Here is a 15,237-nt window from a genome sequence, read left to right as displayed (position 1 = left end):
ACGCTTTTATTACGAGCGTAATGAGCTTTCAGGTACGTGGTAATTTAGAAAAAAAAACATTCGGGTAAACAGAAACTCACCACACTCTGAGACTTGTGATCTGAAATTAATATCCACTTCATGTTTGGAGCACAGGTAAGTGTAGTGAGCCAGCGCTGTGCACAGACAGCTGCTTCCACAACGACAGGCCTGGTAACGACACTGCTGCTGGTAGATGTTTGGGCTGATGTAGCTGTGACAGGGAGCAAACACGCTCCCCAAAAGCACGTCACACTGGGATGCGTAGAACACTGGGAGATATAAATGTAAAACTATTATTACAGTTTGATCGAAAGCCTTTTATCAAATCTTGAGAAGTTAAAGTTATTACCGTTGTGCTGGTTCATCTCACATGGGTCGATAATGGGCAGATTGACTGGAGCGACACACGCGGACGACACCTTCCAAGCGTTGGCGTGCAGCTGAGGCGTGCCCTCTATCATACCTGCTGGAGACCTGCACAAACACACAGAAAAAACACTCAGCAAAGGCATCTTTTCAAAAGCATTTTTCTACAAGAGAGAAGAACTTGCGTACAGGAAATCGTCCCGTAGATTCCCATTAAAAGTTCCACACAGGCCCAGCGTCTGTCCACGCCACTGGCTGTCCAGCTGCACATAAACACGACCCCCTCTGCCGTCATAATACAGCTTGAGACCAATCCCTGCCTTCAGCTGTGTAAACATAGAGGTCAGCCTGTGCACCTCAACAGCGTCTGTACACCAGGAGATAAATGTACACACAGTGAGAAAATAATTATTTTCTAAACATTTCTTTGGTCATTCAAAGCATTTTGGATTTCTACCATCAATGTAAGGGAGCGCAGGAGCTGGGTGGACACCGATGATCAGCTCCCCTTCTCTTGTCAAGGTGATCTGATGACTCGCATCTTCATCCAACACCACGGTTACTGACTGAATACACACCTGATACTGTGGACACAAGGAAAAATATACAGAAATAGAAGAGGACATGGCAGGATTATTAGGTACATCATATAACATTAAAGTTGAGTGAGTCCTCTTTGTAATCTCAATTGCATTTTAAAATAATCTCTCAACAATTTCAGTGTTTTTAAGCTGAGGAGTATTTTTTTAGATAGATCTGAAAGTCAAATATTTTGCACAACTCCAATTAAAAAGTCAAGGAAACAAAACTGAATGCAGAATTTTATAACCATAAAAACAAATCTGAATTCAGCATTCCTGCATTAAAAACACTATACAATCTAAACACAGAATCTTCCTCAGTTTGGATTTATGGCTTATATCCACTGAAAACTGACTTTCTGCGACAAATCTGAAAAAAATTATATTTTCTAAAACATATGAACAGAACCTTGATGATTATTACAAGCATGCACTGTGGGAAACAGGATTCAAAGACAGATTTAATTTTAAGAACTTTTATTTAAATGTAAACTTGGCCAGGACCACCATCATCCTGACAATAACACAAACTGCGGAGTTTGAAAGTTAAGGGCTTTAGTCTCCATCAGCTGGAGAAAAAAACCTCCAGCATGACAGCCTGTAAGAAATGCTTCTAAATAGGAAAATCTAAATAAAGCTATCATCTGGCATTGTATAGTATTTTTAGAAGAAAAGGCGAGAAAGATCAATCCCAGTTAGCCACGAACAGCTAAAGAACAAAATATCTCTGAAGGATGGCAAAGCATCTCCTCAAGAATGTGGACTGAAAGGATATTAGATTAGAATTTCCACAGTAAGGTTTTCTGACTTGTATTGCTTTGAGCCCCCGTCTCAATAATTAGTTTTTTAATATTACATAAGAACAAAGACCCTGCTGCACAACTTAGATGTAATGGAATTATCACGAGATCGATGTTAAATAATTTAACACTTTGGTGATATTACACTCACATCTGTTCTACACAATCTGTGTGTGCAGGAAACAGTGTGTGCTACCTCTGCACAGGTCGTATACTGCAGTGTGACAGTGAATCTGCTGCTGCCGCGGCTCTTTGCCAGCACGTACTGACACGCCCCCGGCTGGAGAAACATCCTGCCGTCGAACGTGGTCACAAACACGTCTCCTACGACCGAACACTCAGCTGCGAAAGCAACAAAGAGGAGACAGGGTCTGCCATCTGAAGGCTTCAGCTCCTGTGCTCTGTATGCCGGTGAAGCGGAGTCTTACCTGTGCAGTTATTCTCAGTGCAGTTCCACACTCCTCCCAAACACACGCTGGAAAGGAAAAGTGTGGCAAGTTAGCAGCACGTTACATGTGCCACATGATCTTCTTCTTTTTCTTTCGGCTGTTCTCTTTTCAAGTGTCTCCACAGCGAGTCATTCTCCTCCATCTAACTCTGTCTTCTCTGTCCTCCCTCCAACTACCTCCATGTCCTCTCTAACTGCATCCATATATCTCCTCTTTGTCTTTTTCCTGGCAGCTGTGTCTCTAACATCCTTCTACCAATATACCCACTGTCCCTCCTCTGCACATGTCCAAACCCTCTCAGTGTGGCCTCTCTAACTTGATCTCCCAGTCCAGCACAGTCAACCTGTGCTGGACCTCTAATTACCTCATTCCTAATCCTGTCCATCCTTGTCTCTCCCAAGGAGAACCTCAACATCTTCAGCTCTGCCACTTCCTGTTCTGTCTCCAAACCAAACAACAAAGCTGCTCTCACCACTGTCTTGTAAACCATTCCTTGGACCTTTGCTGCCACCCTTTTGTCACAAATCCACCCTGAAACTTTTCTCCATCCTGCCTGGAATCTTTTCTTCACCTCTTTACCACACCCCCCGTTGCATACCTCCACCTCTCCAGGTTCTCTTCCACCTGTTCCCTGTTCTCACCACAGATCTGCAAACATCATAGTCGTAAGTTTGCGCTCACCAAATACTGCAGCCCTGCTGAAGCACTTGTCCTTGTACATACGATGTTCCATGGTAAACACAGGGACACTGAGAAACAGGGATACATGTCCCGTTCTGTAAGATGAGACCTGCATAAAAAGAGGATTGCAGTTTAATGAAACAAATGGGTTTTTTTTGTTTTTTTTTTAACATAAATGACCAACCATCCTTTGTGTACAGTTTAAATACCATCAGGACAGTAGCAGCCGTCCAGACAATGCAGGTTAGTTCCCAGACACTCTTTCTCAAATGTGCAGGTGGGTGGACAACAGCTGATACAGTCTCTGTACACAAAGCTCTCCTCACAGCCGTCATCTGTGCAAACACAGAACATGCTGTTACTTCAGCAGAAGTCCATTAACCAGGACAAGCACATCTTTTATCATCTGAACTTGTGTTTTCGCCGATAATGTAGGGCTGCAGGGGAAACTTACAACACGACGGGAAGCTGTCTCTCCACTCCCTTACAGGATATCCTACATGTGAACAGGCTCTGGTGTATTCAACCAAAGCACGACAAAATGTTTCCTCATCATCTGACCTAAGATAATACACAAAATGATGGTTGGTAATCTGGTTCTTTAACACAAAGACTAACTGAACAAAAGGTAGCCATTTGTCAATGATCATGTTCTGACTTACACACAGAGGTCAGAGACACAGCTGGCAACAAAGGGATTGGGGTCAATGTTTTCATGACATGACAGAAATGGAAAGAAGAGGAGCGCGCTGCATTTCTCTATGGCGTCCTGCAGATATTTACAGTAAAAAAATGTATGAAATGAGTACACAGGTTATGCGATACAGACAGAAAAGTGCAACAAAGTAATATGAAAGGACCCTTCTGGCATTTTACTGAGAAATGTCTCTAAAATCGTCATCTAATTTGTCATAAAATGCAAACACTGGGCAGAAGCATTGATCCTATGTTTCTCACATCCATGTCTGACTCAGAATTGCAGGGCCCGTTAAAGTCGAGATCTACTGAGGGACAAGCTCTCTCATGAGGGAGATCCACGGTCCAGCTGTTGGCAAACACTGCAGGTTCATCTGTCCGAATGCCTGCAACACAAAGTCAGCATGTAAGGATACGAAACCAGTGTCCACAGTGAAAAAAACATGATATATTACTGTGTAATACAAACTAGAAGTCTAAATAAAATTGGACAATATGAGAACATTCAGGTGTTTGTAAATATCAACGTTTCTCTGAGCTTATCCCCACATTACAGAACAGTGTTTTGCCAGAACAAATAGAGACCTTAGTTCATATTTCTGCTTATCTGAGAAAAGATTCTTGCTTCTTCCAGCTATTCAAAACCAAACTACCTGTTCCCTTCTGTCCCTGTGCCCAGGCAGGTCACACTGCTACTATAATTAGCCAGAATCAGTGTTGAGTGTATAATGGCCGTAATTGCAATGAGTAGGTGCTGAGTGAAAGGAAGAAAGGAAGAGGGGCCGGTTGGGTCGGTCTTACCACGAGAAGTGGTCAGATCATCGCCGGAGTTGTGGTTGAAGTTCCCACACAGGCCACACGGGGCGCCCTGGTGCTCCTCGCTCATTTTCAAGTAGACACCCGAGCCTCCGTCCCACGCCAGAGAGAAGCCAAACACGCTCTTCATAAGCAGGTAGTCGGCCAGTCGCTCGATGAACACCCCACCTACAGTCTGAGGCAGACTAAGCCTGTATTTCACACACACACACACATGGTGATGTACATCTGAAAATATTCACTCTTTATTATCATTTAACGCTGAATGGGAATGATTTGGAAGTAGCTGGGTTGCTGTATTTTCTTAGTTTTTCCTTCACCTACGACCTCCCTGATGGACCTGGTAACCAGAGATGTGAATCTCCTCCTCATTTGGGAAGAACAGGCTGAGAGCTCTCGGACATGAATATCCACTCCCCTCACACACTCTGCTGTTATGAACCTAATAGCACAAAAAAAATAAATAAATAAAATTGTACAACCACCTGTTTGAAAATGATGAAGCTGTGTGATGCCTTTTGAATAAATGCAACAACTCAGTTAAAAGGAGCTCTAATTACATGAAAATGTAGACAAAATTATGCAGGAGACAAATTAAAATAAGGAAAGCTTTAGAATATTACCTTTTAAAAGAAATTAAAGATAGGTTAATTCAAATTTACTACAGTTTGAATAGCATTTATTAGCTGAAATGATGATAATTACAGTCTACTACAAAATGAAAGAAACTTTATCATCCTAGATTTATTATTTTAAAAATTAAAATAGTAAAAATCTGCCATATAAATTGACTATAAATGCAATATAATGCAAAAAAGTGATTTTTACAAGGGCTTCCTAATGAGCTTCTGCTTATTTTTTTTAAAAAATCTCTTCAGGATTTTGCAGAAGAACTCTCATCATTTCAGTTTTTATCGTTGTTTATCAGTAAAACTAAAGAATAAGAGTCTAATTTGTGACGTTTAAATGAAGGGTGATTCCTGGCCTTACCCACACTGTGTACTGTGGCATGTCCGAGTGGCAGTCCTGAGCCAGAATATAAGAGCAGGTTCCAGGGAAAAAGAAGTAGACGCCATCAAATGTTTCGTAGTGGTGCTGACCCCACGACCTGCAGATCCCGTCTCTGTCCTGTCCCTGATTAGGTACTGAAAGGACATCATTTTTTAAAAAATATGAAATAAAGTGGCTCACTTCCACATGTTGGCATAAAAACACTTCATCAGAAACTGACTATTAAGCTGAGTGGGCGAGTAATACATCCCATCTCTGCGTTCACCTTCATACCTTTCATCGCCTATTTAATTTTACTTATCCGTGGAAAATGAACAACCTGGAGTTTCCAAAAGACCTTTTGTTACAGGAAATCCCCATGGCTGGCTGTGCCAAGATGCTACCCAAGAAAGCCCCTTCCCAAAATTTGAGAGTGTGGGTGGTGGCTGCAGTGAATCAAACTTTGTAATCTTATCAGCGCGGGCGGCTTTTTATGCAAATATCAATGCCTCAATTAGCCCAATTTCAAAGCTTGATAACCCTTTTCAAATTAATCTATTATCAACAGAACTCGTCTCTCTTAAGCTTCTGTATTTCCAAAGTGTGTCAACACTAAATTAGAAAGATTTAAAATTATTGCTACCTCTGATCTCCTGCAGAAGAAGCCTGATCAGAGTACAGAAACCAAACCCCATCACTCAGCTTTTAGCAGATCAATTAAGTTCAAGTGACTCAATATCTGACGCTCTAGGGACCAGAATCTGTGCTCGTGTGTGCGTGTGTGGTGTATTTATCTCAACAAAAAAAAAGAGATAAAGAAGGAAAGAGGCTAATAATTATGAAAGTGTGTTCAGGTAATTAGAATCTGTTGAATGATTGAAGAGTCTCCTGTGTAGTGTAGTGTTTGATTCTCTCATTAAAGCAGTGACGCGCCTTTAAGCGTGCCAGGCAGCTGCGTGGTTTGTTGATTGCATGAATGCGATTAATCCGACCTGATCCCCCACCCCTAAAAAAAAAAAGGAGGGCATTAAAACACGAAGACGTGCGTGAGTGTTTTTACTTACTGATTTGGCAGCGGTCTCCCAGCGCCTGGAACTGAGCGCAGTCGCACACGCCGCCCTCCTGACACCAGCCGCCATTAAGGCAGCCGCAGTATTCTGAGAAAATAAAAAAAAAACACGATGAGCTCAAGACTGTTTGTTCCCCGAGCTGTTGTTGTTTTTTCTTAAACATGTGGGCTCACCTGCGTAGGATATTTACCTGAAGAGGAATCTCTGGCTGTGTAGTTGTGCAAAATACTGCGTGACAGAGTACCCTCCGACAACAAGGGCCTATATGTCTTGGAAAACAATACACAATAGGACACTTAAGATCAGCTCCTTCAAGGATTCTCTGGCTCTTACAGCATCGCTGACTCAGCACCTGCTGTGTGCCTGCTGCTATAAGTTAAAAGTTGCGGCAGACTGAGTGGGAGAAATGCTTGTGCGTGTCTCACTGGTTACAAAGACAGCTTTGTGCCGGGCGAGGTGTTGTGCGCATGTGGGTGCCCTGACCTGCTCTGGTTCTCTTAGGTGTAGTGTACAAACCTCCTCCCCAAGGAGATCCCGTTTCCTCCGGAGTGCATTAGCCCTTCTGCGCACACACACAAAACACGCACATTAGTGGGAAGAAACAGTCAGAGGGGAGACTTAAGTGCACTTTACGCCACTTGAATCCAGACTCCAAACGGGCTTTTTTTTTTTTTTTTTTTTTTTACTGAAGCCTCACAGACAAAAGTCCAAGCACACACATACACATTCACAATCTCTGTCACACACAGTTGTCCTTACAGAAACAGAAAGTGTGCATTTAGTGTGATCATCCCATGACTGTCTACATGAAAGCAACATTAATGCAATAACTTATTTCAAATATTTACCTCTGTGATCTTCCTTCTGCCACTGAACGTTGGATCTGAGCCCCTAAAATATCAAATCACAAAATCAGATTAAAAGTTTTATCCAACATATGCAGCAGCATATTATCTCTTACAGTGTCATGATTGTAGATATAGTGAAACTGAATCATTTTTGTCTGGAAAATGAAACAACTTTATATGAAAAGGGCTGAAAATATTTCTAAAAGTAATCCCCAACTCCTACCCTTGGTTTAAATAATTAAAAGGAAAAGTCACCTCATGTCACCACATTACACAAACCAGCTCCTCTGCGTGTGGTTGAAAACTAACCATGAAAAATGGTCTCTGCCTTACCCTCAAGTAACAGCAGGTGGGAGACTGAAAACGACGCGAGAAGAAATCGTTTCAATGTCCACTTCAAGTTCATCTCAGAGTCCGACAGGAATCCACACCGAGACGTTAACGGGACATCTCAGCCGTCCTGACAGGAAAGGACTTCGGGGGATGTGGTGGGCAGCAGCTGGACCGAGCCTGCTTGTACCTGGAAAGCCCACCTGGAGGAGACAGCTCCCCCCACCTCCTTCACCTGAGTGACTGACGAGCAGTTTGTCCACACCTGTCTCACCGACCTCCCCATTCGAAAATCAGGTAATTTACAGTAAAAACGCCTAAAAAGCTCTAATTTTTGTAACATTGTGTTTTACTCAGTGAATATTAACTTCATATAAACCGCTAAGCGTCTTAACTAGTTATCTTTCGTTGGAAGTATTTAATTTTCGCTAGAAATGGCGAACCGTCTCAACGTTCCTAGCTAACATCAATGACGTAAATTCTACGTCATTGGCTAACATTCAGTTGCTAGTTAGGCTACATTATTTCTCACTATCCAAACTTTTGATGCTAGCAAGGTTACATAGTTTATAACTAACAATTGAATGCTAGTTAGGCTACATTGTATTAATGTCTATGGTTCCTAACTATCCAACCTTTTGATGCTAGCTAGGCTACATTTGATCCTAATTAATTTTTAAATGCTAGCTAGGCTACATTGGTACTAAATTAGTCTGTCTAAACTTTAACCATATTACTATTTTTTAAGTTTAAGGTGTTATATAACTTTTGCAATTTAAATTTTAAAATCAGTTTATGTTCAGCTTTCTAATAAATGTAATGTTTATGTGTATACTTAAAAAATACATAATTACTGGACCATATTTGTTTTTGCAGAAATGTGTAACTAAATTTTATTAATAAGTCACTAATATTTAATTTAGTTTAATATTTTAATTAATTACTTAAATTATTAAATAATCATTAATATAATTAGTCAATTACTACATTTGCTCACATGTTTAAATTAAACATTTCTTTTTTAATTATACGCTATTTTTATGGTGCTTTATTTTTATGGTGCTTTATTTTTAAATTGTTTTGGCCAAATTTCCATTTTTTTTTTCTTTGAGATTTTCCTATCATTTGCTTTTGAGCATTTGAAAGTTTGTGGTTTTTAATTTGCTTTACTTATTTCTTAAGTGTTACAAGCATAAATTTGTCTTTACACAAAAATATGTCTTAAGATACACACACAGTTTTCAGTGCTGTTTTAAAGGTAATTTGATGCAGCAAAGTGTACATTCTGATTACACAAAATAAGAATTGTTTGGGTTTTAAATATGCTTACAGAGTTTTCAAATGTAGGTTTTATGTTTACAGAGATATTAAGATATTAAGTCTTGACAGGGTGCCATATTTTTATTGTTTACACTATCATAGAATTTATTTTATATCTAACACTGAAAATCCCAAACATTATAAAGCTTTTTGTATTAATTTTCTAATTTACTTGTGCACGATGATAGGTTGTGTGTGAAAACATTATGGTTCCTGAATGTTTAATACTTGTATTTATAAAAATATCATCTAAATGAGGGCCCATGCTAATATATTAAAACATAAGATTCATGTTAACTCCCAGACTTTCCAGATCAGATATGGTGGACACACCATAAACACTGAATAATATTGTTTGTCCCATTTATATTTTTTGTGGAAACACTCACCCACTTTATCGAGAGAGAGAAATTGGTTAATTAGATCATTCATTATCAATCATCTATGGGTTTCTTCCTGAAACGCTTTAATTTGTCTCCCTCTGCAGGTTGGTTGTGTTTTATCAGTGCACATCTTGAATAGAAGTCCCTCAAATTAAAAAGAACTCATTATTTTATTGCACTTAACATAGTGATATAATTATATACACAATTTAAATAATGTTTTAAGTACAATCAAGGACTTATTCAATAATAATTTGATAGCGTGAAGTGCCAAGCAGGGTATCGTTAGTTAAATTTGTTCAACGTTTTAATACAGAGGTGTTAAAAAAAGAGGAAGAATGTCCATTGGAAGTAAATCTAAGGTACATCTTGGGGTCTATTTCTTGTTGGAAATTAGAGCATTGACTTCATCCTCTGGTTTGAGGCTGTGCCACTGGGCTATGGGCCTCCTGGGGCTGGCCAACATGTCTGACCAGTGGCGCAGCTCAGTCCCGCTGCTGCTGCCCCCCAACAACAACTTCCCGATGGCGTCATTCTTCCCGATCTTATCGTAGTCCAGCACAGTCACTGCTAACTGCACCTTCTGCAAAGGAGATGCACAAAAAAATGTGGATTTCATTCGGCTTTAGTCGTGTTGGTGCGTTCGCAGGTGTGCGATTTGCTGTACCTCTATCTGTTCACATGGCACCTCGAAGCTGAACGACTCGTTGAAGTAAGGGTTCAGCGTGTGTTTCTTGATTGTAGTTTTCTTTTTCTTGAGTCTTTTCCCATTCTGCATTAAGTGAATCTTAACATAAGGATCTGGTGGAGAGAACAGGGGAGTTTTATGTTAGAGCAGCAGCTTGGCACCAGAGCAGTAACTCTATCAGGGAAGCATGTCGTCAGTCTGAGTGGTTCCTGGTTTTTCTTCCATTGGGTTTGATGAAAAGACTGCCATTAAAAAGCAATTAAATGACTTTAACGCCCACTCTCAGGCACAAATAATATTTAGATTTTGCTTGATTTGATAAAACATTTAGAGCAAGTATCATATGCCTTATATAAACTTGTTTAAACAACAAAATGATAAAATAGGCCTTAATGAACTGGTAGAGATGTTGATTATACCTTAAAAATGGATAATTGTTCCTACTTCTAAACATATGAACTATCGTTTTAAACTCTCAAGCATTCTTGGTGGAAGGAACTCCAACATCGACCTTAAATCACATGCAAATTTATATAATTTTTTTGCTTTTTAACTCACCTGATAATCCACCCACATCCATTTTCTTCAGGTTTTTGGCCTCCAGGACCACCACAGTCAGCTTCCCTGCAGTCGGCACAAACCTCAGGGACAAACAGATGTCTCCAAGTCGCTCGCTCTAATGCACAGAAATGAGTTACCTGTTGGAAGAACAGCTACCAACTCTGTTACAAGGATCATGCAACTTTAATAATGTCTGTGAGAGGGGCCACGGCACTACGGTTCACATGGGTGGGTTTTACAGGTTTTTAGCTCAAATATCAGCCGAATATTGCTTAATTCTCCTTCAAATAGGGAAACATCGACTATATGTCACCTTGTTTCCTACTCACCAAAAAATTATAACTGTGAAATGATATAAAATAGACAGTAAATTATATACAACGTACACTGTAAATGATTTTTATAGTTTTAAATGTAAAGAACTGTTTTGTCAATATTTCCTTCCTGCTGAAGCGATGCAGAGTATGTTACTGTACAGTTGTTTTGACAGTAAAATCACTATTATCAACTAAACAAGCCGTCTTCTTCATGTTACTGCAGTTTTATAATGCATTCTGGGAGGAATTGAGGCTGTAAATACAGTAAAGCTGACTGACCGCGAAAAAACAGAAATGAAAGTCTCTTTGTGATTTGAGCTGCATATTTTAGTTTGTGGGTTTTATTTCAGCTTTAGGTTATAAAATCATATATTTTGCGTCCACTCAGAACTGTAGTGCATATTGGTCAATTTCAAACTTCTTCAGCTGAATCTTGGTTTATCTGTTAAAGTGTTTGATCGCTGTTTGAAAACCCAGAAGTACCCCACTAATGCATCCCTCTTTTATTCCCTCTTCCCATTTTAAGAGGTTTATTTCAGTTCTGCGTTAAGCGACGCCGGTTCACGTCAAACGTCACCTCGGTGCAGAAACAGGTCCCACCTCCTCTTTCTCTGCCTTCTGCAGATCTCTCCACTCCTGCAGGGACTGGCTGAAGTCCACGCTGCTCATCGGGATCTTCACCGCCCCGATGGCGTCGTGCTTGGAGAAACGGTCGAAGTCGTACACGGTCAGCACCAGCGTCTTGCCTCCCAGGTCTGTGTATGGAAGCTGAGGAGCACAGCACAGTCATTGGAACCATGCTGTTTTTCGTGTGGACGTGGGTTAAAGCTCTGGGTCTATTTATAGGAAATTTACCTTAAAGGTAAAAGTCTCATTGAAGTTCGGCTCCAGCGTCTTTCGATGAACTTTGGTTTCAAACTTCTTCTTTTTGTTGGGCAGCAGGTAGAGTTTAACGTAAGGGTCAGAGCTGCCTCCTACATCCATGGCAGGAAGCTCCGCAGCCTGCAGGATGCCTACGACCAGCTGGAGTCATCGAGGGGGGACGAAAAGAATTCAAAAACGTGTCATTTTAGAGTCGGCGGGGGGCAAGGGAAACGAGCAGAGCAGCAGCAACTCACGGTATTTTCTGTGAAGTTGTAGTCTAACGTGAAGTGTAGTCTGCCGAGCTTCTCCTCCTCTTTGGGCTCGGGTTCTGAGAGGTTTGTTTCTTTGATTTCGTGTTTCGTGGGCTACACACAGACACACCCAGGTAAAGGAGTATACCTTTAAAAACATGCCTGTCTACAACATGTCCAGTCACACAATAAGTCATACAACTTTAGGTTTTTTTGTTTTTTTTTAATCCACCTCAAAACAACTTTTCTCACCTCATTTTGTCTTTTGCTTTAAAATGAGCGATGTGCAGAAAGTCCATTAGTCTCAACAGACACTGACAGTTTTACTCGTTCTGGGTGACCCACATGTCAGGACTGTGATACATCGCAAGGACAATGTCTCTGCAGCAGGTGAGTGTGTGTGAGTGTGTGCGTGTGTGTGTGGTAGCTTACCTCATCGTGACCCCCATCCATTTCAGTGTCAAAGCCTCCCTTGCTTTTCTCGTTCCCCTTTTTCTTGTCCTTTTCTTTGTCCTTGTCCTTCTTTATCAAGCGCTTTTTCCAAATGCATACAACACACGACAGCACAATGCACAAGCTCACCACAGAGAGGGCACCAACAGCCCAGGATGGCTCTAAAAATACACACACAATCATTGTCCATCGATATTTTACACAGTTTTAATCTTACATCACAACTCAGAATTGTTTAATTTCTCAACTTGTTTTCAAAGCTGGGAGGTTTTCTAAAATGCAACAAAAGCTTCGGTCTCTTATACAAAAGTAATGATTTTCTGTTTCACTGACAGGCATAAATAAACGTTAAATGAGGTGTGTAACTCACTGTGAAGGCTGCGCAGCTCATTCATGAACTTTCTGGCGCTGTGGCCCCCGGCTCGTGTTTGGCCCGGTGGTGCAGTGGCGTTCGGGGCATGGGCGGGCCTGAATGAGGCACTCGGCGCAGCTCGGCGGTTCATCGTCAGGAGGAGTGGATCCAGAAATCAAACTGGCAGAGGAACGGGGAAGAAGAAAAAATGCTTTGGTTCAACAAAACAGAGCCAGACGCAGCTCCAAATCTCCTTCAAGTGTGCAGTTTATTGAATTTGAGGAGCATCTCTCTCCAAACTCCAAACTGAGTTTCTTTATTGACTGTCGATCAAATATTTGATGCAATAAGTTGCTTCCAGACAGAGTATGTACGCTAGCGTCAAATAACTTCTCCTGTTTCTGCTGGCCTGGCAATAACGCTTGAAGACAGGATATGAAAGTTGCTGTCGCTGCCAAACTTGTGAGGTTCTGGTGGGGAGGGAGGGTTAAAGCGTGGGTCTCTCAGCCGCCAGAGGTCAGACGGATGCGCCAAGGTCATGCAAAGTGAATGAAAGATGAGTAAAATAAAATAAAATTAAAAAAACAGGTTTTGGGTTTGTTTTTTGGTGAGATATGAGATATATTTTGTATCTCGGGGTTGTATCGTTTCAGCTCCTGTTCGTGTATTTCTGGGTTTTCCCACAAATTTTAGGCAGAAAGCAACACAAGTAAACAAACAACATCCGAGGCGCCTGAATTCAAGGTGCAAAAAGAAATAAATAAAAATAAAGCGTTTGAGAGAACTGGTTGTTCTGCATATTTTAACATTATTTTTCTCTGAGTGATTCAGAGTTTTCTATTTGTCTCCCAAAAAAGTGAAAAACAGCTCTTTTTTTAAATATATCTTGTTGCCAATAATTATAAAGGCAGTCAAAAAACGGTTTCAGTGTTTGATGACAATAAAACAAAAGACACCAAGTCATCTTTACAATAATAAAAGTTAGAATAATTTAAACACATACCTGTAATAAGATGTCCCCGCAGCTGGATTAGGAGGCAAAGACGTTTCCTTTTTTACACGGAGGTGTCAAGCAGGAGGGGGAAAAATGTCAGAATCAGAGAAAAACTGTGAGATGCGTATCGTTAGGGCTTTATTAGTCTCCCCGCTCTTCAGACATAAAGAAAACCAGAGCAGGTGTGTGAATGCTCCATCCAGAGGGAACAAGAGAGAGGGTGGGGAAGGTGAGGCTGGGATTGATGTGTGTTTTTGTGTGTGTATGTGTGAGTTCAGTATTGGGGTGAATGTGCGTTCTTTTCTGTCCATTCAGATCTCAGGGGAGCTGTGGTCTTCACTGCTAACGCCCCACCTCCCGAGACCTCTGTCCCATCCCTGCAGGTCACCCTCTGATGTTTATTCATTAGTGTAGTGACACGGCTTTTTACAGCTCGTTAGCATACTGAGGGTTCAGCAGCAGAAGGACATTTACATTCAGAGTGGACACCTCTGAGTGTGTGTGAGTGTGTGCATCTGGCTGTAGCTGCAGAACTGTCTCATTTCGTCCATGTATAGATGATGTAGCCTGATTTAGAAACTTAGGATGTGGTTTCTGCAGAGATCAGGTTCCGGTCCTGCTCAGTTCACCTTGACGTTGGACTGTACAGAAGGTAAAGAACAACGGGAGAACACGGGTGGGGGTGGAAGGGGTGGAGCAACATAATATCTCTCGGTGGTGTTCAGCCTGGGAAAACACACTCGGTGGATCTTAGTCACTCAGGAATGGCAGTTTAACACAGATAGCTCTCTTAAATGTGCAATTTTTAGAGTTTGTGATGTTGATTTACATTTTAAGACGTTTTACAATGAAAGACAACTTTATACGTACAAGATAAATCAGAAAAATCTAACTCAATCAGAAGAATCAAAACTCTTTTTCTGTAAATTAAAAAAGTATAAACTGTAAACTGGGAAATGTTTTTACTGAAAGATTTGTACAAAATAGTTTGTTTATAATGCTGAAATAAGCAAATGCTTCAACCTGCACCTTTTTTCTTTGATTTTTGTTTGTTTGCTTGCTTTATATTTAGGTTATCATTAATATTAAAATGATTGCAAGTTATTTGTTTAATTTGTAGATGTACATCTGAAAATGTGGTGTATGTGTATACATCTATTTTAATGTAATGACTTTGTGATGATAAAAATATTTTATTTTATACTTAAATACATGTATGTTGTTAGTGAAATTCAGAAAATTGCTACAGATTAGTTTTAACAAACGAATGATAGACAGCTACGCAGGAGAGTGAAAAACTTACCACTCAGACCGCTAGATGGCCACATTTCGCTCTGTGCTGAAATTCCATCACAGAAGAAGAATCGTTTCTAGGCAACACAAGACACTTCCGGTTTGAGTTGTAG

The 15,237-nt window shown here is 40.6% G+C and overlaps 2 protein-coding genes and 1 long non-coding RNA gene across 6 annotated transcripts in view; 1 reads left to right on the top strand and 2 right to left on the bottom strand.

Moving 5' to 3' along the window:
- The window catches only part of otogl (otogelin-like), a 26,660-nt gene extending 18,735 nt beyond the window's left edge, over positions 1-7,925 (bottom strand). For 2 of the 3 annotated variants that reach the window (XM_017405526.3, XM_017405525.3), the window contains exons 1-19: positions 7,652-7,925; positions 7,319-7,361; positions 6,987-7,032; positions 6,661-6,739; positions 6,465-6,557; positions 5,401-5,555; positions 4,731-4,852; positions 4,396-4,601; positions 3,856-3,980; positions 3,561-3,667; positions 3,353-3,459; positions 3,108-3,233; positions 2,899-3,007; positions 2,197-2,243; positions 1,965-2,110; positions 845-971; positions 577-754; positions 371-495; positions 81-290 (exon numbers count right to left, since the gene is read on the bottom strand). In XM_017405526.3, coding sequence (XP_017261015.1) covers positions 81-290; positions 371-495; positions 577-754; positions 845-971; positions 1,965-2,110; positions 2,197-2,243; positions 2,899-3,007; positions 3,108-3,233; positions 3,353-3,459; positions 3,561-3,667; positions 3,856-3,980; positions 4,396-4,601; positions 4,731-4,852; positions 5,401-5,555; positions 6,465-6,557; positions 6,661-6,739; positions 6,987-7,032; positions 7,319-7,361; positions 7,652-7,724 — 2,224 coding nt within the window. In that variant the 5' untranslated portion in view covers positions 7,725-7,925. The remainder of the gene's footprint in view (positions 1-80; positions 291-370; positions 496-576; positions 755-844; positions 972-1,964; positions 2,111-2,196; positions 2,244-2,898; positions 3,008-3,107; positions 3,234-3,352; positions 3,460-3,560; positions 3,668-3,855; positions 3,981-4,395; positions 4,602-4,730; positions 4,853-5,400; positions 5,556-6,464; positions 6,558-6,660; positions 6,740-6,986; positions 7,033-7,318; positions 7,362-7,651) is intronic. The other variant, XM_017405527.3, reaches the window with a different exon arrangement.
- Positions 7,835-11,655, top strand: LOC119617441. Its single transcript, XR_005233697.1, has 3 exons — positions 7,835-7,945; positions 10,629-10,828; positions 11,542-11,655. It is a non-coding gene; the product is annotated as an uncharacterized LOC119617441 (long non-coding RNA).
- syt1b (synaptotagmin Ib) lies at positions 9,520-15,237 on the bottom strand. Of its 2 annotated transcripts, XM_017406054.3 has the most exons (9): positions 13,841-15,237; positions 12,856-13,017; positions 12,465-12,646; positions 12,036-12,146; positions 11,773-11,940; positions 11,518-11,685; positions 10,598-10,715; positions 10,019-10,152; positions 9,520-9,934 (listed from the first exon to the last, which is right to left on the bottom strand). In XM_017406054.3, the coding sequence occupies exons 2-9, from the start codon at positions 12,986-12,988 to the stop codon at positions 9,728-9,730; spliced, it is 1,221 nt and encodes a 406-aa protein (XP_017261543.1). In that variant the 5' UTR covers positions 12,989-13,017; positions 13,841-15,237; the 3' UTR covers positions 9,520-9,727. The 2 variants fall into 2 exon arrangements, with proteins under 2 accessions (XP_017261543.1, XP_037834076.1); XM_037978148.1 differs by having other exon boundaries at positions 12,856-15,237.

Source organism: Kryptolebias marmoratus, linkage group LG11 (genome assembly GCF_001649575.2).
Source record: "Kryptolebias marmoratus isolate JLee-2015 linkage group LG11, ASM164957v2, whole genome shotgun sequence".
NCBI classification, from domain to species: Eukaryota; Metazoa; Chordata; class Actinopteri; order Cyprinodontiformes; family Rivulidae; genus Kryptolebias; species Kryptolebias marmoratus.
Note: the sequence above shows the minus strand (reverse complement) of the source record. Positions and strands in the feature narration are given on the sequence as shown.